The sequence below is a fragment of the Etheostoma cragini genome, chromosome 10, assembly GCF_013103735.1.
Source record: "Etheostoma cragini isolate CJK2018 chromosome 10, CSU_Ecrag_1.0, whole genome shotgun sequence".
Lineage (NCBI taxonomy): Eukaryota > Metazoa > Chordata > Actinopteri > Perciformes > Percidae > Etheostoma > Etheostoma cragini.
The window spans coordinates 14,259,142-14,281,759 of record NC_048416.1 but is presented as its reverse complement, the minus strand read 5'-3'; the positions used below and the strand labels follow the sequence as shown (position 1 = coordinate 14,281,759).

General features: G+C 38.9%; 1 protein-coding gene across 1 annotated transcript; it reads left to right on the top strand.

Annotated features, from left to right (window-relative positions):
• The first annotated feature begins 1,572 nt into the window (after positions 1 to 1,572).
• On the top strand, positions 1,573 to 21,783 carry gfpt2 (glutamine-fructose-6-phosphate transaminase 2). Its single transcript, XM_034884183.1, has 19 exons — positions 1,573 to 1,806; positions 4,150 to 4,257; positions 5,469 to 5,576; positions 5,870 to 5,995; positions 6,716 to 6,774; positions 7,676 to 7,807; positions 9,190 to 9,251; positions 11,150 to 11,229; positions 13,414 to 13,519; positions 13,734 to 13,897; positions 14,519 to 14,614; positions 14,854 to 14,951; positions 15,134 to 15,254; positions 15,491 to 15,648; positions 15,902 to 16,016; positions 16,283 to 16,410; positions 16,607 to 16,774; positions 16,918 to 17,079; positions 20,431 to 21,783. Exons 1-19 carry the CDS (start codon positions 1,800 to 1,802, stop codon positions 20,473 to 20,475), a joined length of 2,043 nt encoding a protein of 680 aa, XP_034740074.1. The 5' UTR covers positions 1,573 to 1,799; the 3' UTR covers positions 20,476 to 21,783.
• The last annotated feature ends 835 nt before the right edge of the window (positions 21,784 to 22,618 follow it).

Genomic DNA, 22,618 nt, shown 5'->3' with positions numbered 1-22,618 from the left:
TAGCTTTGCCACCTGGGCCAGTACAGTTTGAATGCATTGGCCAATGAGGCTCTGGAGAACCCGATTAAGCCAATTCCCCAAGCCACAGTGAATCAGCAGCTTGACGCAAGAAGTTTCACACAAAGTCAGTGGCTAATGCTAAATTACCCTACCTAATAATAGGATAAGGTGTGGAATCTGTAAATCCCTGATATCACTGCTGGATCAGGTGCCAAATGACGTAAAACAAATAACAGATCAATTCTTCCTTATTATTTTCTATTTGTGTGTGTAGTGGGAATGGTTGCACAAATGTCCCTTAAGCAATTATTCAGGAACTCACTTCCTTAACCCTTGTGTGGTGTTCATATTTCATATGAATCATACTGTTATATTGTGGACCCATCACAATATTAGGCTTTAAATCAGCACAGCCATAACAATGTATGTAAAAAATACTTAACGGATGTTTACTTTAGCTCAATAACCAATGATATAAACATCATCTATGGTTCATATTTGGCATTTAGCCCTGTGAGATCACATTTATGATTATTATTATAGATGATTATTATTTTCGTTTTTTGGGAGAAGACAAGGAAATTCAATTATAAAATAAAAAAAGATGTTTGATCATTAATGATGCCTTTTTCTTAATCGGAACAGGTGAAAGTGCTTTAAATGTAACAATTGTGTAACTGTGTGTGAGAATTACAGGTGTACAAAGACCTCATAGTTTCATAGCACTTACAACTAAAGAAACTCAGGTCCAGTAGACCCGAACACCTCGTAATAGTTATTTGAATGGGGGGGGGGGGGGGGGGGGGGGGGGGGGGTGTACCATGTGCAGTCATTAAATAAAAAGGACTTATTTTTTATGTTCTTTACTGAAAATGAGCCAATGCCAATGAGTTTGAGTTAGAGGAAATTATGAATAGCATAGTGTTTCTTTTAGCAAACATTGAACACGGGTTCAACATACCCGAACAAAACACAAGGGTTAATTAGCACTTAGATTCCTCTTTTTTGCTCGCTCATTCTTTAATAACCAAAAAGAAAAGCTACTCACCCATTATTGGAAAAGAACAATACATTTACACAGTAGCAGTAAAACAATATTAATAGATTCCTTGCTATGTAGAGAACATTTCCAGAAATATAATATTTATTTCCAAAAATAGGTTATATAGCAACAGGGCCCAGAGGGACCAAAAAAAAAGGTATGCCAACAATTGTTTAGGGAAATCAAAAGAAACTGAGTGTACAGTTACAGGCATGTATCAGTAAGAAATTAATCATCTTCCTCAATGCCAGCACACCTGCCAAATACTACAGGCTAAATACTACAGAAGTTAACTTTTAAGGTGAAAACGTTTTAAGTTGACAAAAAGAAGTCAGGGCCTATAAACATTGTCAAACAAATGTCTGACAATGTAAAGTCCTTAGCCTACTATAGTGTGGACACATGGAGTACATGCTTACAATGTGAACCATCACCTCATTGAAAGTGGACAGACTTGAATAAACTGCCAACGTCAACAGGTAGGTCGGCAGGTAAGTACGTTGAAACGCACCCTATCAACCAGGTGAGGTGGTGAGTACAGGTGAGGCAGCCACAGGACGATGTTGGCAAGACAGGCGAGCTGTCAGAGGAGGCGGAGCCGCCGCCTCTCCAAGAAACACCGTTTAAATGAATAAAGGGAGTGGGCAGTCTGGATATAACACGGCAGAGGCAGAAGCAGAAGCATCACTCCAAGCGGGGAAACTACAAGTCGTTTTCTCACTGAAAGGTATCCAGCAACGAAGACCAAGCTTAAGTCATGTGTGGTAAGTTTACCTATTTTATCGAGTTGATGTTTTTTAGAAACTTGTAGGAAGTTCTTCTAAAACCTTAACATTGCATTGAGGGGCTCCTGCAGCGTCCGGGGTATAGTAGCTACGATACCGATGTCGCGCGAGGGATTTGCAAAGTTATCAGGTCCTACGATTGGTCTCTTCTAGTTTTGTTGTTATTGTTTTAGTGGTTAGTGGAATAGGAATTCTGAATCACAACGGTGAGATAAATAGCTCTGTTTGCTATCCTGGGCTTTCCGCCCCAGCTGCGACGTGTCATGATTTTCACTCACGGATGTTGACAGACGTCGTATTCTACAGTAAGATACTGTCAGCGTAACTAAGGGGCGAGTTGTTTAGCGAGTCACACCCACCGCCACAACTACAGCTACCCGAAGTTAAACAGTTAGCAAACATATCGCGTCTTTTTCACAGCCTCATGAGTTGGCTAAAAGAAAAATCTCTCGAAACAGGGCCATTTACAGCCATACCTTAATGTTTAACAGCACTTCGTCCTCCTCTCGTGTACCCAGGGAAGAGGCAGCAGCCTGCCTACCTGGCTGCTCAACACTGCGGGCAATGTGTGTCCGTCAATGGTCAGCTGTGTGCTTGCTGGAGCAGAGCTGCCCAAAGCATTCCTACAAAACACACACACACACACACACACACACACACACACACTGTGGCGGTTCTACTTTGAATTAGACCAAGGGCGAGACTCCTGCGAGCACCCAGCCCGCCAATGTGGCAAAAATATATACAGTCAGATATATTAAAAAAAACTTAACAAGAGCAGAGAGCAACAATAATTTTAAGCGACTTTGGTTGCTTGAAAGCACTGTACAAATTTAATTTATTATTATTATTATTAGTAGTAGTAGTAGTATTAGTATTATTAATACTTATAATACTAGGTCCCCCTCGAAAAAGAGATTTCAATCTCAAGGGACTTCCTGGTTAAATAAAGGTTAAATAAATGAAATAAAAATTAATATATAATAATATAAAAAGATTATTATTCAAATAAGCTATAGAATGCATATTCTAAATAGCACAAATCCTTCATCACACAAATGGGAAAACACACTAAAGACTAAAGTCTAATTATTAGGCCTACACTATTGCGCTAAGAACAGAAAACGCAAACTAAAACCTGACCTTTCTGGCCTTTCATGATGAAAAATCATCAATGATGTTATTGTATGAACTCTGTTCCCCTGTGGAGTGATGGATACTGACGAAAAGGCCAGTGACCTCAGGTATGACCTGATCAACTTTAGTTTTGAAAAGCTCCTCTCTGCTTGAGCCACAGTGACTGGCAGAGTAAGTGCACTCCTGAGAGCAGTCCAAAGGTTGGGGTAGATTTCTGATAGATCCTTATTATCCATAAAAGTGATAAGTAGTCAAAAAAAATTGCATTTCAGAACCTTGGGAAATGGACAGCGGCCAACGTGAATACACACGCCTAACTCGATAATAAAGTGTAAAGTAGGCTATCTTTCAACTTATGCCCCACGCAAAAAAACACTACTGCGCACGCACACACACACACACACACACACACACACACACACACACACACACACACACACACAGGGCAATTCCAAGATCAGACCTTTAGGGGGACTCAGCCCCTAATGACAATGTGACATGTATAACAGGTGCATAGCATCAGCAACAGACATACAGGATAATAAACCCTTTGAACCTGTAATTGTTTATTCCCTGTCACTAACAGACAAGTTTGCAAACTCTAACTTGAAGCATTAAAATATATATTTTTTTAATAAAGTATATGTTGGGCGGCTTGAGCCCCCCTAAAAAGGGTCTAAAATTGCCAAAGAGACACACAGACACACACACACACACATGTACTGGGACAGGAAGCATATAAACAACCTAGAAGCCTTACACTGTGCACAGTTATTTTATCAAAAATAATGAATGAATATTGAAGGATGCGTCAACTTGACTCAGGTCATGTAATTACCTGGAAAAACAAGATACCATTTCTGCTCTGTCATACAGCCTGTTGTGAGTTTTTGTCCCTCCCAAGCGTATTAGTGTTAGGTGGAGATATAGATTATAAAAGATAAAACAGCTGAAAGCTAGGAGTTGACTTCATTGATCTGTCATGTCCTTCTTCAATGGAACAAAACAAAAAAGTATATATTAATGTTATCTAACAAATAGGTTACTGGCAGCTTTTCCTAAATCCTACCTTGTAAATTCATACTTAAATCAAATATAATACCGAGCTCAAAAGATGCTGTCTAAACTCTGCCTACACGGTTTCAGAGGGTTTAAGTTCTGTTTCTCTTTCTCCTTTTCTAAAAGGGATCTTTGCCTATCTGAATTACCGAGTGCCTCACACCAGAAAGGAGATATTTGAGACGCTGGTGAAGGGACTGCAGCGACTGGAGTACAGAGGGTACGATTCAGCAGGTAAGACACTTGGCTTCACAGTGTTGACACACATACACACATACACACAGGCGCACAGACACACACACACCATGCACAAAAGTGTATAGTTGACCTTGGCGGTCCCTGTGTGTCAAGCCCTTAAAAACTGGTCAACATTTCATAGCATTCAAGGCATTGAGAAAACACAATCTGGCAGAAAATTTATTTTTTAATTTTTATTGTTGTACTTATTTGTAATTGGGCAGCATGGTGGCCAAATGGCACTGTGGCCTTACAGCAAGAAGCTTCCGGGTTCAAATCCAGGTCGTCCCAGGCCTTTCTGTGTGTTCTTTCCATGGGTCTCATCCAGGGGCTTACGCCACCCGCCACCATCAAAAAACATGCACTAGGTTCTCCAGTCAGTGCCCTTGATCAAGGCACTGGCTCAGATCTGGAGTTGGTCTGGCTGCCCACTGCTCCCTTGGGGGATGGGTTAAGTGAAGAAAATTTATTTTGGTACATGTATGTGGGATTAAAGTACCTTTACCTAGCTTTACCAACCATTTTGATTGCTTCCTACTGTACATGTGGTGCTTTTTATTTTGAATGTACAGTCATAACTATCTTTAATGAATGATGCAGAAGGGGTAGCCTGACGTCGTCATATTCAGATTCTAGTCAGACCTCAAATGTTGTGGGCGGGCCTAACTTCAGCATCAGGGCTATAAAACCTGTATAACAGCTATAACTGGTTGAGAAAGAGAGGCTTGTGTCCTGAGTCACATTTAATTATAAACCATAGAGAAAGTATGAAATAGAAACATGCAAGAAGGAAATGCGATAGCTTCCAAAACAGTGTAGGAAGCTCCAGTTAATACCAACTCAAAACCTCTTGCCACCTGGACAAGATAAAGCCACGGAAGTAAGAGGCCCTCACACCCCACAATAAATACCTCACATGCTCTTTTTCCACTTTTACAGGCCTAACAATAGGCCTTGCTGAACTTGCCCGAGTTTGTACCTTTGTCTGTCATTGTATTGTTGTTACTGTGCTGTCATGCATGTTCTGTTTTTCTCCTTGCGACAAAAAAGTCTAACATATTAAATCCTGAATCACTAGTCAGAACACATCCATCTGCGTTTTTATGATGAAGTTAAATTTGACCCTATGATCACTAATATAAGCTTAGTGTCCTACTTACCTCACTATAGAAGTATCTTTTTCATTGCCCCTCCCTGTCTGTTGGCAGGTATCGCTGTCGATGGGCCTCGGAAGACGGCCTCTGACATCAAAAACAACTCCATCTGCTTGATCAAGAAGAAGGGGAAGGTCAAGGCTCTGGATGAGGAGCTTTACAGTGGGTTCATGCACATTGATTCATATTTCTCACAACAGTTTTGGATGTAAAACTTAAGTTTGTTGCTCTCAGTTTTGAGATATTGTACTTAGTGTGTCCTATTTGAAAAGTGGCCATTGTTTTTGTACTTAATTTTAAAGAATGTATCCAAAAATCCCAAATTCTCCCTCTCTATTAAACATTATAAAGTTCATTTCTTTCTGACTTTAAAAGTTCCTTCACTCTATTCATGGCAGTAAAATGCAGTCTCTTCATGTCAGTAAAGGGACATGTGTTGTGTTTTGCTTGTTCAGAGAAAGACTCGCTGGACCTGGAAGAGGAGCTGAACACACACTTTGGCCTCGCTCACACTCGCTGGGCAACACACGGAGAGCCGAGCGCTGTCAACAGCCACCCTCATCGCTCTGACAAGGAAAACGGTAACATGTGCCAACGTACTTTAATGCATGCCCACATGCACAGTACAATGCATGACTGCATATACTGTAACAACCATACTCAACTATAAATCTATGCAAAACATAATGCAGGAATGTCAATAATAATGGTGGTTTTAGGCTTTGACAAAAGGAAAAGAATTATCATCAACTCTGACTTTTTCTGTGACTCTACAGTTATCATGTCACATGTCATATCACAGCATTGTCATCCAGCTATATCATTAAAATAAGAGATGCTATACCCATTAATGTAACACACCCTCTACACTCTAGAGTCTGTTGTAACTCAATATACACCCTTCCCTTTGGCATTAGTGTTCCATGTTAGTAGGCGTGTCAATAATGTATCTTGTCTTTAGACTAAGGTGTGTATGTTCATTTAAGTCCAAAGAGTGAGAGTTCCTATTACAGAAAAGGAGAAACAATGAGTAACTTATGTTTGAATTATGTTTTGATTTATTACTATATTGTAATGGGTATATAAACCTATTAGTGTTTGTCATGATTACTTCTCATCTTGTTTGTAACTCATATGTTTTGAGACTGTTTTTGTGTCATTTTAGTTGCTGCTAAATCAACTGCTTAGTCCACATGCATTAACATTGTATCATGAGAAAACAGTGAGTTCTCATGACTTAATTAGTTTCTGACCTTTAGCCCCTTTGTCTAATATTTTCACTCTTACTGACTTGCTTTTAGAGTTTGTTGTCATCCACAATGGCATCATTACCAACTATAAAGAGCTTAAGGCCTATCTGGTAAGTTGCATTATCACCTGGAATTTCTCTTGTACAAAAACCGAGTCCCAACCGGGTTAAGTGTCATCTCAGATCCGCCCGCCAGGCTCAGTGTCACAGTCTCTGTGAGAATCATAACATCCCTAAAATAAGTCATAAAAACTTTATAAAGTGCCATTTTTTGTATTTATTCCGCTGGGTTTGTTCTAAAAAACAGTCTGTCCACTACATAGGCAGCAACTGCAAGCAAAGGACAAACAAAACAACAACAACAACAATATCATACAGTCATTTTTAATTCTGTTTTTAAAGAACTCCATCTGTCAGCACTAGAACTATCTACTAGGGCAACATTATTCAGTATTACTCATTAACTGGGGTGTGACTTGTTGCCACATTATATTTGGGCAAAAGTCCGACCTGACTGGAATTTACAAGTACATCCACTCTTCACCTTGTCTTGCTAAAATAGCACAACTTTTTGCTGACAAAACCAATGAAGTCCGTAGATTGTTTCACATAAAATATTCAGTGTGAAATTACTTAATTGGCACGTGCAACTTAAGTATGTAATATTATCACAAGTAAATAAGCATTAAGGATTTGACCATGTAATTAGGTGGCTAGTTGTTTACACACAACAGTGACATGAGACAATGAAACAAGTATGACTCTGAATGCTTTGTCAAAACATTTTAAACATAATTACACTTTCCATCAATCAGCAACATGCAGAAAGTAATTGGTTCCTGCCTTAAAACTGAAAGCTTTTACCTTTGACTGATGTTTGATAGTAATTCTGACCAGGGTACTAAGCTACAGTTTGGATATTTGTTTTGACACCACCTTCATAAAAAGAATGACTGACAGTATATCCTCAGTGTGTTTGTGTTAATATTAATATAAAGTGTACCTTCTTCAGATCACCAAAGGATATGAGTTTGAGTCAGAGACGGACACAGAGGTGATCCCTAAACTGACCAAATATGTTTACGACAACAAAGAGAAGGACATCACCTTCTCCACCCTGGTAGAGAAGGTGATTCAGCAGCTGGTGAGTAGCTCACACACAGCTGCACCTAACTTCCAACCCCGACACAGCTTGCCCCCTGTACACCAGCACAGCTAGTGTTAGCATGCTAACCTTTGTTTTGCTGTTATAACACAAGATATCGGGGGTTTGCTTCTATTTCTTTGTTCTGCCAGTGAGCAGTGAAGGGATGTTACTAAGTAAATTTCCTCATGTATTGTACTTAAGTACATTTTAACAGACTTTACTGAAGTATTTTGAATGTTATGCTACTCTATACTTGACTACTCTACATGTCAGAGAAATAGTGTTCTTTTTACTCCTCTATATTTGTTTAATAGCGATATTTGCTAGTTATTTACATTAACAAGATATGACTTCATGATATGATGCAGTACTATATTACTAATCTACCCATCTGCATAATGTGTACTTTAACTTGTGGTACCTTGAGTACATTTCACTGATAATACTTATGTTCTGATACTTAAGTAACACGTTAAATTCAGGACTTTAACTTGTAATAGAATCTTTTTTATTTTTTTATTTTTTTTTAAAGTAAAGGATCCAAGTACTTCCACCACTGCCAGTGAAACACGCCAAAGTTTCTTAACTTCTTAACTTTTTACTTCAGTTAAGGGATAACCATTTTTACAACCAGCTTCTTGGTAACTGTGAAGGATAGCATCATGTAGCCTAGTGTCATAAAATCTTTCATTGACCATACATACACACACATATACACACAGTGTCTCTATAGTGACCGCCCTCAAAGCATCACACGTGACATCATCACTCGTAGAAACAGATTTTTGGGGGTTAGAAGGAGCAAGCCATTCTTTTCCATTGGGTGACTTTCATGCTTCACAGCTTCACACTGTTGATTGGAGTGGGTTCTTTCTCCTCAGAAGAACCTAGGAGGCAAAGCAGCCATTTTGGATTTGGAGTAATGGAAACCAGATAGTTAGACAAACGTACAGCCCTTGTCTCCCTCTCTTATGCCCCCACTTTCAACACTGCACACACGCAAACACACTCCAAGCCTGTTCTGCTTCTAACCACCGCAGGCAGCATTGCAGTCAGTGCTTTCGAAACACAGCTGATGTTATACAATAGAGGTCTTATGTCTCCCCCGCCCCCTCACGGTGCATCACTACTTCACCACACACCCCATCAGAACTGCCAAATCCCACAGGGCCAGAGGAAATTTCAGTTTTTGTCCTCGAAAGGTTTTTCTTAAAAGTTACATACTTCCAGGAATACACAACTAACCTTACCTTTACTTTGAAAACATTTGAGAACGTTTCTCCTCTTCTTCACTGCTACTCTACTTTAACATTGTTATGTTTCAGTCTTTCATCAAGCTAATGTAAAGTCAGTGTTTCCTCTGCTTCTTTTTGTCTCAGGAGGGAGCCTTCGCTCTGGTGTTTAAAAGTCGTCATTACCCTGGAGAGGCTGTGTCCACCAGGTTAGTACACCCACTTACACACACACACACACATACACACACACACACTCACACTGCTTGGACATTTCACTTCACATTTTGGTCCCGTGTTTGTGCAGTGTGCCAGACTTATTGGAGATGAGTCATCCCTGTTATTGTAACTATGAAGCAATACAAAATATGATTTCAAGTGAGATGTTAACACTGGAACCTACTTTGCTTATGATAATGGGCAATTAATGTATTTTCGGTTTGCGTGTGTTACTGTGTGTAAAGTTGCGTCCGCCTGCATGTGTCAGTGCTTTCTGCGTCTTAAGACCCAGACAGAGCAAAGGTTGAATTCAGTTTCCCCCTCTACCTCCCGGGCCTCTGGACTCTGGGCTGCTCGCTCTAGGCCCCCTGTTTCTCCGTGACTCGTTTCTGGAGAGACTAGAGAGTTTCCTGTTTCTGCTGCCGGGAAGCACCTCTGCCGCAATGACTCCTGGTTAATCACTGTACATAATTGTATATGACTTGACCTCAGTGAGGCATCATGGATCAGGGGAAAGAGGATTGCTAGGAGCAATGGAGTGATAGAGAGGGAAAAAGGAGGAGGGCAAAATGGCAACAAAGGGAAGAGAGACACCTGGGCGGTTAACTTATTGTTTATGCAAACAGGTTGCCAGGCAGTGCCAGTGTTGACAAGGATGCTTCTTGGCACACCTGCTGCTAAAGTCAGAAAACTCCCTGGCATCCCTTTTGTCTATTGCGTGCTTGTAGTTTCTGAAGAAAACATTCTGATATTAGTATATTGCACAGCTTTGGCTTTGCAGTTGTGTGGTTAATATGTTGAATAGTCAGCATTGTCTACCGGACAAAGGGATGAGGGAAGTATTGTAATGATCCAACCGCACTTTGTCGTCAAGCATCCACCTCCTGGCCGGACCTTAAACCACTTCTTCTCACCTTCTCTTTCTTTAACTTTCTCTCAATCTATTCTTCTACTATTTTTTTCTGCTGTTCTGTCTTTCTCTTACTTCTTAATTTACTTTCATCCCTTTGCTTCCTTTTTTTCCTTTTCTCCCTCCCTCAGGGTAAATATTGTATTGGATAGTGACCACATGTTTCTGTTTGCAAGCCTTGCCTTTTCAAGCCCCACACCCCTTAAAACAACCAGCAGTCTTACGTCAGAATAGCCGAGCCCCAGAGAAAAGAGAAAGACAAGAAATAAGGAGAGGCTCTTTAGACACAGTTTCTCAAGAGGTGTTGTCATTTAAAGGAACTCGCCATTAAGAGGTTTTCATTTGATATACTGTTTGGACTGTGGTCACAAGACAGGCGGGTAAAGGCTTCATCTATTTGAAGGTTAGCCTCCCTTACACCCTCCTCCCTTACCTGTCAATTATATATGGGTTTCCACCTTCCCTGCTTCACAGCCAATAGGAGAAGCCCACATGATATCAGTAGCCAATGAGAAAGCAGTGACTTGGTCCAGGAACTGTGAGCAACTCCTAGACGGACGTAGATGGGGAATGGAGGATCAGTTTACCTGTCTAAGATGAGAATGTTTCAAAAATAACTGGAATAAGTGGGAAAATGTCTGAACCTCCATCTGTACAGGGACCAACCAAACCTCAGGATTGTGTACAAAATAATGAAGAACTGAGAGTTAAAAAGATTGAGTTGGAGGGAAGAAAAAAGTATTGGATGAAAGAGAGGAGAGATCATAAGGAGTGCCAAAGAACTTCTGTTTTGTTTTGAATGATACTGCAGGATAGGATGTCAGGTTACATCAACAGTACCTTTTCAAAGCACCACATAATAGTGGACGTATCAGATGTTGTTGTTTGTCTACAAAGCCTAATCCTCTCTTTTCTCCCACACCTTCCTTCCCTCTCTCCGCCGCGTCCTCCCTGCCTCCCTCATTCTTGTACCTGCAGGAGAGGAAGTCCACTGCTCATTGGTGTGCGAAGCGAGCACGAGCTGTCGACCGAAAACATCCCCATCCAGTACAACACTGGTGAGCTCTGTTCTTGACTCTGTCTGCCGTTATCGGCTTATGCTGCACCCTAAATGTCCACACACTCAGACACAGACATGTAGGTAGTACATACAGAGCAGAGAGAGAGACAGATAGAGTATTCATAATTCATTAGCATGATCTTGTTCCTGACAGAATCTGTGTCTCCGAGTTGATTAAAGATACTCCAACAATCATTGTTTTATTGGTCAAGTAAGTTAAAAAAAATGTGACTTCTGAAGCTGCTTGCTTAGTCACAACATAGCAAAGAAGTATAAAAGTAAACAAGGAAATTAAATATGGACTTAGATCCCGACAGACCACCTTAACAGGAAGTAATGAAGTACTACACTGATTTCTGAGTGTAAATAACCCTATTTCAAGAATTATATTGCTAAAATATATCAATTATGCCCAATTTAGAAGTAAAAGAAACCATTAATGTATTCCCTCTTAACACTATGTGATATCACATTTCTTACATGTTATAAAAACAATTATGAACTAATCTGAAAAGGATAAGGCAGGCAAAGACCCAAACAAACAATGCATTGGTCCGTCTCTTAACACTTTCGGACTCCTGAGCCCATTCATTCCTACTGAAGTGAATCTAGAAATGTTGTGAATATATGTGCTTTTTTTCATTTCCTAAAACAGCTGTGCACAGTAGTTTAAAGCAAACTGAAACAGGAGTAAATATTTGTTGGGGACTATTTTTAGCCAGCAGGACTGTGTATATGGGATCGACTCAAAATAAACTACACTGCCCATGTTTATCGTAATGAAAGAACGGTTTGATTCACTGATGTGTTTTTTAAATAGTTTTGGGGCAACAATGGAGTTTTATGGAACAGATGACTAAATGAAATCAAGCTTTGGCTACATAGTTATACTTGTTAGTGGGATAAAGTCATTGTTGTTTTTTGCCTTTTCATGTAAAATGTCTGATTCAGCAAGATATGCAGACGTAAGCTTATACAATAGCCCTTGAACATGCATCCTATCAAGGAAGCATTTTCTCTCTTCACTTTCTTCCTGGATAACAGTGTAATATTTATCTAAGCCATTTACTATGTACTGTAACAAATGCCATAAAGTGACACTCTTGGCTAGCTCTAGTACATGTATGATATGTTATGGTTCTGTTATTCATTGTGCATTTTTACTACAGTGTTGCGGGGGTTTCTTTGTGTTGTTTCAGAGGGTAGTGTTCATCTGGTGTTTAAAAATCTGTATACCTGATAGTTCCCAGCTATAGAGACATAGAGTCTCTTTTAAATCTTTCAAATATGCTTGTTACAAAAAGCATCTGTCGTTATAATTATTTGTTGTTAGCAACTACCTGCTTGTTTTTTTGTTGCTTCTTTTTCTCTGTTGTGCGTAGGACTGTCTTTGCTGTCTTATCTGGATACCTATAAAATATATGGTTCATATAGGGAGTAGTCCCAAGTCCAAGGCAGATTTAGGTGGTTTGGGGCCAGGAGGGAGCCAAGTAGGGTGTGTCGTTTTAATGGTTGAATGTTTTTTTTGCCCTCTCTTGTCGTAACATTTTACAGTAAATAATAACTGTATTACCACACATCTACTATATACATCTCATATATGTTGATTACTTTAAATGTTAAGGGGAAGATTACAAAAGCTTCTTAGTCAGAATCATATTAACCTGGAGTCCCAGTCTCTGTCACAATAATCAAATATGTGATGTTTTAGGCCTATTGGCAGACAACCATTTAAAATGTAGCCAATGGCATGTAAAGAGGCTTTTTTCCATGTCCACTGAAGTTTCTCAGCTTGTACTCTAGTAACATTTGTGTGGTCCAGGTAGCTTTGCATATAAAATGGTTGTTATTTGCAAGGCTACTTTTACTTTTACACTTTAAGTAAATTTCCAAGGCTACACTTTTGGTTGAGTAAAGAAGTAAAACCAGTACTTCTACTTTTACCAGAGTATTTTTTAACACAAGTATCTGTACTTCTACTTCAGTACGGGAGCCATCTCTGCATTAGTTTACATCAGTTAAAGCAACATGGATGTTTTTTCATGATCATAATCTTGTCTCGTGGTAACTGCTTTTATTAGTTGATTGCTTTATCTAAAAATGTTTTCTGATCTTACTATAATTCCAAAATTATGAGTATATCTAGACTTAAAGTCACTTACCTGTGCCTTATACCCCATAGCTCGAGTCCAGGAGAAGAACAGCCATAATCGTCCCGACTGCTCCAACGGCATTAACTCTGTGGGGAATGGCAGTGCTGTGGAGTATTACTTTGCCTCTGATGCCAGGTGAGATCCCAATTGTCTGTGTAGATGGTTGTATCATTGGATTATTCTTTGTCATGTAATTAATGTCACTGACTCCCCTATCTCTGTCTACCATATCTGTCAAGTATAAGCAAAAATAATGAAAACAGAAACAAGTTTAGTGTCCTTTTATTAACCAGACCAGCAGATATCATCATCAATTTATCCCATGCATCCATCTTATCTCTAACCACAGTGCCATCATTGAGCACACCAACAAGGTGTTGTACTTGGAGGATAACGATATAGCAGCGGTGAGTGGCGGGAAACTCTCCATCCACAGGATTAACCGGCAGGCTGGTGAGGATCCAGTTAGGGCAATCCAGACCCTGCAGATGGAGCTCCAACAGATCATGAAAGGTCAGTTTAGCTAAAAAGTAAATTGTTAAAATGTATAAGAGGTCAGAGATTTTAAAGAACTCTAAGAACACAGCTTCCAACAAATTCTACTGATACCAGGAAACATACCCCACATGGAGTTTGCTTAAGGAAATAACCCTTCCAACTTCAATTTCAGCCAAGAAACAAGGTCACAGATAGAGGTGTGTGTGTTCCTGGTTTTAGTTTTCTAGTCTAAACAACACAATGCTTTTCTCCAGTCTGAAGATAAGACATGACATCTTACAACTCCTTACCTTGCTGACAAAGTAAGGGAATAGACAGGGTCAGTTAACTGCACTGCAGAAACACATATACTTTATATGTTACTACCAAAAAGTATTTTTTCCACCACGCCTAAGAAGTACACTAGAACATGCATTCGGTGCGACCAATCAAGTCTAGTTTGTAGACTTATACTGGCTCGCCCTCTGCTGGCTGATATTGATAACATAATACGTCTGTTGGTTTTTCAGCCTCTTTCAGCACCCTCACACCATATCCTCTTAGTTTTGTGTCTTATCTCTTTGGGACATGTCTTCCAATGCCATGAGGGGTACTGACCAGATAATCTGATGTACATATATGCTTCTCTCTTTGCAGGTAACTTTGATGCCTTCATGCAGAAGGAGATCTTTGAGCAGCCGGAGTCAGTAGTCAACACTATGAGAGGACGGATTTGTTTTGACAACAAAACAGGTGAGTAGTAATTTTACAAACCTGCCTTCAAATTTTAATGATATGTAGTTGACATGAACTAACAGGTCCCTGATCCCTTGAATCAATATAAGCAGGGACTAAGTCAGGCTATGCACACAGGATCTGTTTTTGTGTCCTTTATTGTCTATTTGAATGTGGAATTGTGAATGTTTATTTGCACATCACTGCGGCCCCTTATTTCAAAAGGCAACTAATGTAATTGTCACCTATTCCTTCAGTGCTTCTCGGCGGGCTCAAGGACCACCTGAAAGAAATCAAGCGTTGCAGACGGCTAATCGTGATTGGCTGTGGCACCAGCTTCCACGCTGCAGTGGCTGTAAGTGGAGCTATCAAAAATTGGGATAAGCATGATGACGTGAGAAAGACAGTAGTGACAAGTGATGTTCAAAAATAGTTGTGGTGATAATGATGATGATGATGATGATGAAGATGATGATGATGATGATGATAATAATGATTGAGGATGATGAGTGCTGTTTTTTCCCCCCAAATCTTCAGACCAGACAGGTCCTTGAGGAGCTGACAGAGCTGTCTGTCATGGTGGAGCTGGCAAGCGACTTCCTGGACCGCAACACGCCTGTGTTTAGAGACGACGTTTGCTTCTTCATCAGCCAGTCAGGTTAAAACCAAACACAAAAACGTTCTGAGAAACCAATCTGAGCTAGGTCTTCTGGTTCAGGTCACTGGTTTAATTTAGTTGGATTTTTATTTCTAAAAAAAGTCTTTACAGCTGTAAAGACAAACTTGTGTCACACTGTCATGTGTAACCTGCATCATTGTTATTTTGTCTTTTACCAATAATAATAATACCATCAATTTTATAAGCATATCCTTTCATTTCCTCTGCTCCTTCAGGAGAGACAGCTGACACATTGATGGCACTACGCTACTGCAAGAACCAAGGGGCTCTGACAGTTGGTATAACCAACACTGTGGGCAGCTCCATTTGTAGAGAAACAGACTGCGGAGTCCACATCAATGCTGGCCCTGAGATAGGAGTGGCTAGCACCAAGGTATACTTTATGCTGTACATTCTATAGGTTTATACACTCTTTCTCAGATTGTGGCAACAGCAATATGCAATATATACATACTTCACATGTTCGGGTGTTCAGTAGTACCAACAGCACTTTTCATTCAACTTGCTGATACAATCCATATCTTTAATGGCTGCATGAAATACACAGTTCTACGTTATATGCTAGATAGGCAACACTCTTCAGTTACGTGTGGGGTTATATGAGTGTTTTTGTGTTTGTGATCCAGGCCTACACCAGTCAGATTGTGGCCCTCGTCATGTTTGGCCTGATGATGAGCGAGGACAGACTCTCCCTACAGCAGAGAAGACTGGAGATCATCAACGGCCTCAGGGATCTACCTGGTCAGTCCAACAAACACCAGTCAGTCACAAACACAAAGCCTTTCGTGTCCTTAACATTAGCACACCGAATCTTTAAATGCAGACTGACAGACACTAACCATGTTCAATCACCACTGACAAATCAAGCAATATGCTATTTGTCATCAAGCTGACAAAATGCTGGAGCTCTTGTTTGAAAAGTGTGATATAGGGTAGTGTCATACTCATATTCTCCCTGTTCCCCTAATACCTCAATGTCTACATCACTCAATCTTTTATTCTCCTAGAGCTGATAAAGAAGGTTTTGGCCCAGGATAAGAAGATCAAGACCATCGCTGAGGAACTGTATCAACAAAAGTCTCTTCTGGTCATGGGCCGAGGTTTCCACTACGCTACCTGCCTAGAGGGAGCACTGGTGAGTTGAGAATGCCACAGTAGTCTGTCAAAAAACTGCAATTTGCTTCTCCTAGAATGATAATAAAGATTAGGAAAAAGTCAAAACATCTGATGACATAACTTGTTGTAGAGTTGTGATCTCTATTGTGCTGTATGTGTTATGTTATTATCCAGTATAATGTTCTGAGGTCATTTTATTCTAAACTCTAATGCAGAAAATCAAGGAAATCACTTACATGCACTCCGAGGGCATCCTGGCCGGGGAGCTGAAGCACGGTCCTCTGGCGCTTATAGACAAAGACATGCCGGTCATCATGATCATCATGAGAGACGCCTGCTACACCAAGTGCCAGAATGCTCTGCAACAAGTCACGGCAAGATCGGTAAGTCCTGAAAGAAAAAAAGACATTCTACTCTAACTCATCTGCAGCCACTAAAATACACAAATGTTACATTCTGAGCGCAACAAATTTCACAAAATGAATTGACTGACTAATAGGATTCTTCATGCTCGTGACTTTCTCAGGGTCGGCCCATCATCATTTGTTGCCAGGACGACACCGACATGTGCAAGAATGCCTACCAGACCATCGAGCTGCCGCATTCTGTGGACTGTCTGCAGGGCATCCTCAGTGTCATCCCCCTGCAGCTCATGTCCTTCCACTTGGCCGTCCTGCGAGGATTTGACGTAAGTAGTCAAGACAATTTTTGACTGAAGCTATTCTGTACAAATTCTCACTGTATATGGAAAACACCCTTTTGCTTTAACATTTTGTTTTGAGCAATATAGGATAGTATTGCAGTGATTCTTATCTAACAAAACTTCAAGGAGATGTGTGAGACATTTTGTCTGCTAATACAAGGCTGAGAATTGAGGGAGATCATAGAAACAATGAAATAATGTGTTATTATCTTTCTCTTTAATCTTATCAGAAAAAATACTTGTATTGAGATGTTGTGGCACCTACACTGGTGGAATGTAACGAAGTACAAATACTTCAGTCATATCTGAACTTTACTTAAGTAGAATCCATAGTGCATACTTTTGACTTTTACTTTGTTACATTTTGCAGCAATTATCTATACATTTCTACAAGTTCCGTTACATTTTCGTTACACTTTCTGATCAGTCAAAACGTCTTCCTGACCGTCACACGTTGTCTCACCAGTGAAGTTCCCGGTAAAAGTGAAAATAAAAATATAGTTTTTTTTATTATTCCGTTTTGAAATTATAGTTGCCATCTATCCACAGCATCGTTTACTTCTCCGCCAGGCTGTGAAAGACACGTTTATATCTTATTTATTTGGCTGAACCTCTTCACATCCGCCTTCTCATTTACGCTGCTTCACACACTTTATTTGCTTTCCCTTCCAAGGTTAAAGGAAATAAAATCATCTTAAAATACATCTATGAATAAAACCAACCGCATTCCGATTCCAACAACATATTTCCGTTTTATGCTAGTTAGGATAGGAACTTGTTTGTGGTAGCATATACTGTCGAAGCTCAGCATCCAAATAACTGAACCCCCCCTTTGTAAATCCTCACTGACCAAGGTGCAAACTAACAAACTAACCAACTTTTTTTCTTAAGGGAAAAAATCCTTATACAAGTACTTTTACTTTTAATATTTCAAGTACATTTAAAATCCTGTACTTTTTACTTTTACTTAAGTAGGGTTGTTATTGTGGTACTTCTGCTTTTACTAAAGTAAATATGTCTCTGATTATTTGTACTTTTACTAGTACTCCTTCACCACAGGGCACATAGCTGTCATGTCTAAATACTGCATTTGTCATTGGTTATGTTTCACTATGATGCTATGAAAGTGATCACAATAATAATTTTGTTTTTACCCAAAACGTATTAGGAATATCACATTTAAATGCACATATATTTTTTTATTGTTGTTGCATATTAGTTTTGAGGCTTTGCTAAGTCTGTAGTCAAGTCAAGTCATTTTATTTGTATAGCACATTCAAACAAACAACAGTTGCGCTAAAGTGCTCTACAGGTAGAGCATGGAAGGAAAAATCAATATGCCTTAAAGATACATAAACAAGTGTGTAAGGTTCCATGAATATAGTTATAGGCAAATATAGGCAAAAATAAAGTCAAGTAATGTAACATGTAATGAAACAACAATGGAACAGAATTTGCAAATACAAAAAGATAAAAAGTTCAGTTCAGATCATAGCTATTAAACCTAAAAAAAATGATTCAAGGGGAGTTAAAAGCAAGAGTGTAAAAATTTAAAACTGGCAATTGTTTTACAGAATTTGATATGGGGTGGGATGGAATTCCAGAGTTTGGGGGCTACAACAGCAAAGGCTCGGCCCCATCTTGTTTTACAGGGTGTCTAGGGGATGACGAGGGGTTGTTGGGTTGTAGACCTGAGTGACCTGGCGGTAGAGTAAGTCGATAGGAGATCGGAAATATACATATAGAGGGGCTTGATCATGGACTGTTTTAAAAACTAAAAGTAAAACTTTACTACTGATCCTGAATTTCACTGGGAGCCAATGAAGCTCAGTCAAAACGCGGAGTTATGTGGTCAGAAAATAGTTCCGAAACATTCATAACTGGCCCTAACATTTAGTTTTTTGATTTTCCAATAATTACGATCATCAACACATTATCCCAAATATAATTTCAACATCTAAATGATATGTTTGCATGCGACACAAGACTCTAGGAGGATATTTATTGCTTGAAGTTAATTAATTATAAACTTGGTACAGTGGTTTTACCAGGTTGCACTTTTTAAAGCAGTATGTGTTATGCGGGCGAGCAGTGTGTTTTACTTTGTCATGACAGCTTGGGTTCTACTTTCGGATTTAGTTTTGTGTAAAACGTTTGGAAGTCTTGATTTTACAAACTGTGAATTTCACGTTTTTACCTTTCATCTAAACCACCAATTTGGACAATGTTTTTACTTTAGTTTACACAGTCATGGCGTGTGTAATCAGTGACTTTTCTTATCATAATTACAGTAACTGACTCAGGCATCAATGTGAACATTGTAGTTTTTCTTTTTAAACCTTTGTGAGAGCGGATCCATCCTCTGTAGCCCCATTTGCTATATACCTTTTGTTAGCTTGTCACAGTTTTTTCCTATTGTTAAAACACAATTTTGCAAACTAGGCTGCAAACTATCAAAACCACACACCCAAACTGTAAAATACCTCAAAACTACATATGGCATTATCAAAATCAAACTTTTGCACCAAAAGGCACACACTTCATTCATATTACCAGAGTTTTGTCTAACCAACTACATACTGTGAGACATAACTCTCATATTTAGTATGCTTTGCCATGATACTAACATAGTTTAAATTGTAGAAAATGATTCAGCTTGTTCACAAGCACAGAGATATTTGCAGAGACACACACATGCCGTTGAAACATTATTCTTTTATTTTACACCAAACAAGTTGCTCTGATTTCATTTGAAAGTTGTCTTCTTTGGCCATACACTCCTCTACCAGCTCTACCCCTACCTCTCACCCTTCCTCTTCTAATTCCTCTCTCTGCAACGTCTTTCATTGTTGTAAAAAAAAAAAGGTGCTGACCTGTGGTCTTTTTACAGTGCTTACTTCCTGATTGAAGTGGTAACAATTAACCAGTGAGGTGTTTGGCCGCGTGGCACATATATTGGCCACTTAGCTCATTTAGGTAGTGTCATTTTGAATGTTAGTGTTTTGAAATGGCAAGCATGAGACTTTATGTCCAATTGTTGTGTCTTATCAAGAGAAGTGTGTTCAGTGCATTAAAAAAAGTGTCATTTTGAATTGCAAAATGTGTGTAAAGCCGAAAATGTGTTTAGACTTTTGGAGACTTGAGAAGATGATTTGCTCTCTGTGTGTCAGTTTAAATAATTGTGCTGTGCATGTCATTTTAGTGTGTTAGCAATTGGAAACAACTATAATGCATGTTTAATTTCATGTTTTGACATACAGTGATTGCACTTAATGTGACACAACACAGCCAAATTCCACGCTGTTTTCTCTAACAAACTGCTTTCTCTTTTTGCAGGTTGATTTTCCCAGAAACCTGGCAAAATCTGTGACCGTGGAATAATCAAAAGCACAGAAAATCAGAAAGGAGGCTTATAGATTTATAGATGTACAGTGCAATTGAACATTCTGTTTGTGTGTGTGTGTGTGTGTGTGTGTGTGTGTGTGTGTGTGTGTGTGTGTGTGTGTGTGTGTGTGTGTGTGTGTGTGTGTGTGTGTGTGTGTGTGTGTGTGTGTGTGTGTGTGCGTGCGTGCGTGCGTGTCAAATGAAGGAGGGAGGTACATGGTACAATAAATTATAAAAACAGAGAGAGAAATGTGAAGTCCACCAAATATACTGCCGAGGAAGTGCCAGTGTCATTGAGGCCTCGCAGAACAAGCGATGACAACAACATGCAAAGCAACCAACATGCAGTGCCTTCTCCTTATCTCAAGAAGCCAAATACCACTGGCTTAGCAGAAAAGCATTGACATGGTGTATTGAAGTGTTTACAGTTGTGCAATATAGGGACCGGAAGTGCTTTATGTATGCACACAATCATTAGTGAGGTGATTTGTTCTCTTTCTTTTTAATGAATTTCTTATATCTATTGTGGGCATCTTAACTCTCTTTGCAAAACGGGAAATGTAGGAATTTCAGATAGTTTTCTGAGATGAAAATTTATTTTTTTAATATTTCTCTATTGTGCCTGGTGGGCTGTTAGCCAATAATGTCAATATTTTTAGCAGAAGCTACCAGAAGGAAGTTCCTCAATGTCATTTTCACATTATTACTTGATTCTTTTTCTTTTTGTTTGTGCTCTATTTGAATGTTATTTCGTTTTAATTTAAAACATATTGTAAGTTTATTCTGTTTAACAGGATTACAGCCAATAACATCAATTATTTTTTAGCAGAAGCTACCAGAAGGAAGTTCCTCAATCTGACTTTCACATCATGACTTGATTCTTTTTCTTTTTGTTTATGCTCCATTTTAATGTGATTTCATTTTAATTTAACATACATAAGTGTATTCTGTTAAACAGGATTGCAGTCCATGGTAGAGCATGAAACTGTCTTTACTTAACTTTCTTTCTTTACTTATTCATGTCAAAGGTTGGAGCATTTCCCTAGACACACATAGTAATTATTTAAAGAGCACTTTCACATTAAAGAACACAATGTGACTACCATGACATTCAATAATGCTTTTGTTTTATCAGCTGTTTGTATGGGTTATGATAATCATAATATTCTGTATTTATCTGATTCTTATTTTATGGGGGCTTAAGAGAGGGTTTGATTTATATCTTTAACTGTGATTGTATTTTATACTGTATGTTATAAAGACATAAACAGGCACTACCAATCAATAAATAGGTAAAGGATTCTATTCCAAGTGTGTTGTTGTTACTCTTTAGTTCTTCTTACCTGCCAGCGTTTGTTGTGGAAAGAAATATCAGATGTTGATGCTATATTACTTTAACAGGAGGATACAAGCTGCAAGTATAATTCTTTTTATTTACTCATTTATTTGACAAGATGTGGTATACGCTTGCATGATCATTGATTCAATCTATTCCCAGTTTGTGCTTGTATTATACATACCATCATAATGAGATGCATACAATGGAGCTAGTTTAGTTCATGGACATATATAAAAAAGAACTTTCAGACAGAGATGACAGTAATAAAAGTGTACATAGCAATGTCCTCAGACCCCTCCATACCTTTGGGAAGTACTTGTGTTTGCTGGACACTTTGGCAAATTTGTGTATCTCTATAGTGGTGGAATGTAACTACTAGAAGTGCATGTACTTAAGTAGAGTACATTTGTAGGCACTTGTACTTTATTTGGAGGGTACTTTTCACTACATTTTTCTGACAGCTAAAGTTAATTGGATACATCTTATAGTATTTCTTTCTTTCTTTCTTATTTCTTATAAATTATAAACCCTAAATGTCAATGAAGCCCTTACATGTTCAAGCATCAGTCATAATAATCCAATATATCATGTTAAAACATAATGTGTATCTTTTCTTTTGATTATGTATTTTCAATGCTGGGCTTTTTTTTATTAGGTATGCTTGCTTCAGATTACTTTTTCTACTGCTGATCCTCATATCGATAGTTTTCAACCAGTAACATCCAGAACAAAAAGTTTTTCCACGAAGTTTTTGTGGAGAAAGAAAAAAGTTAGCGCCCACGTAAACTATGCGCAATGACG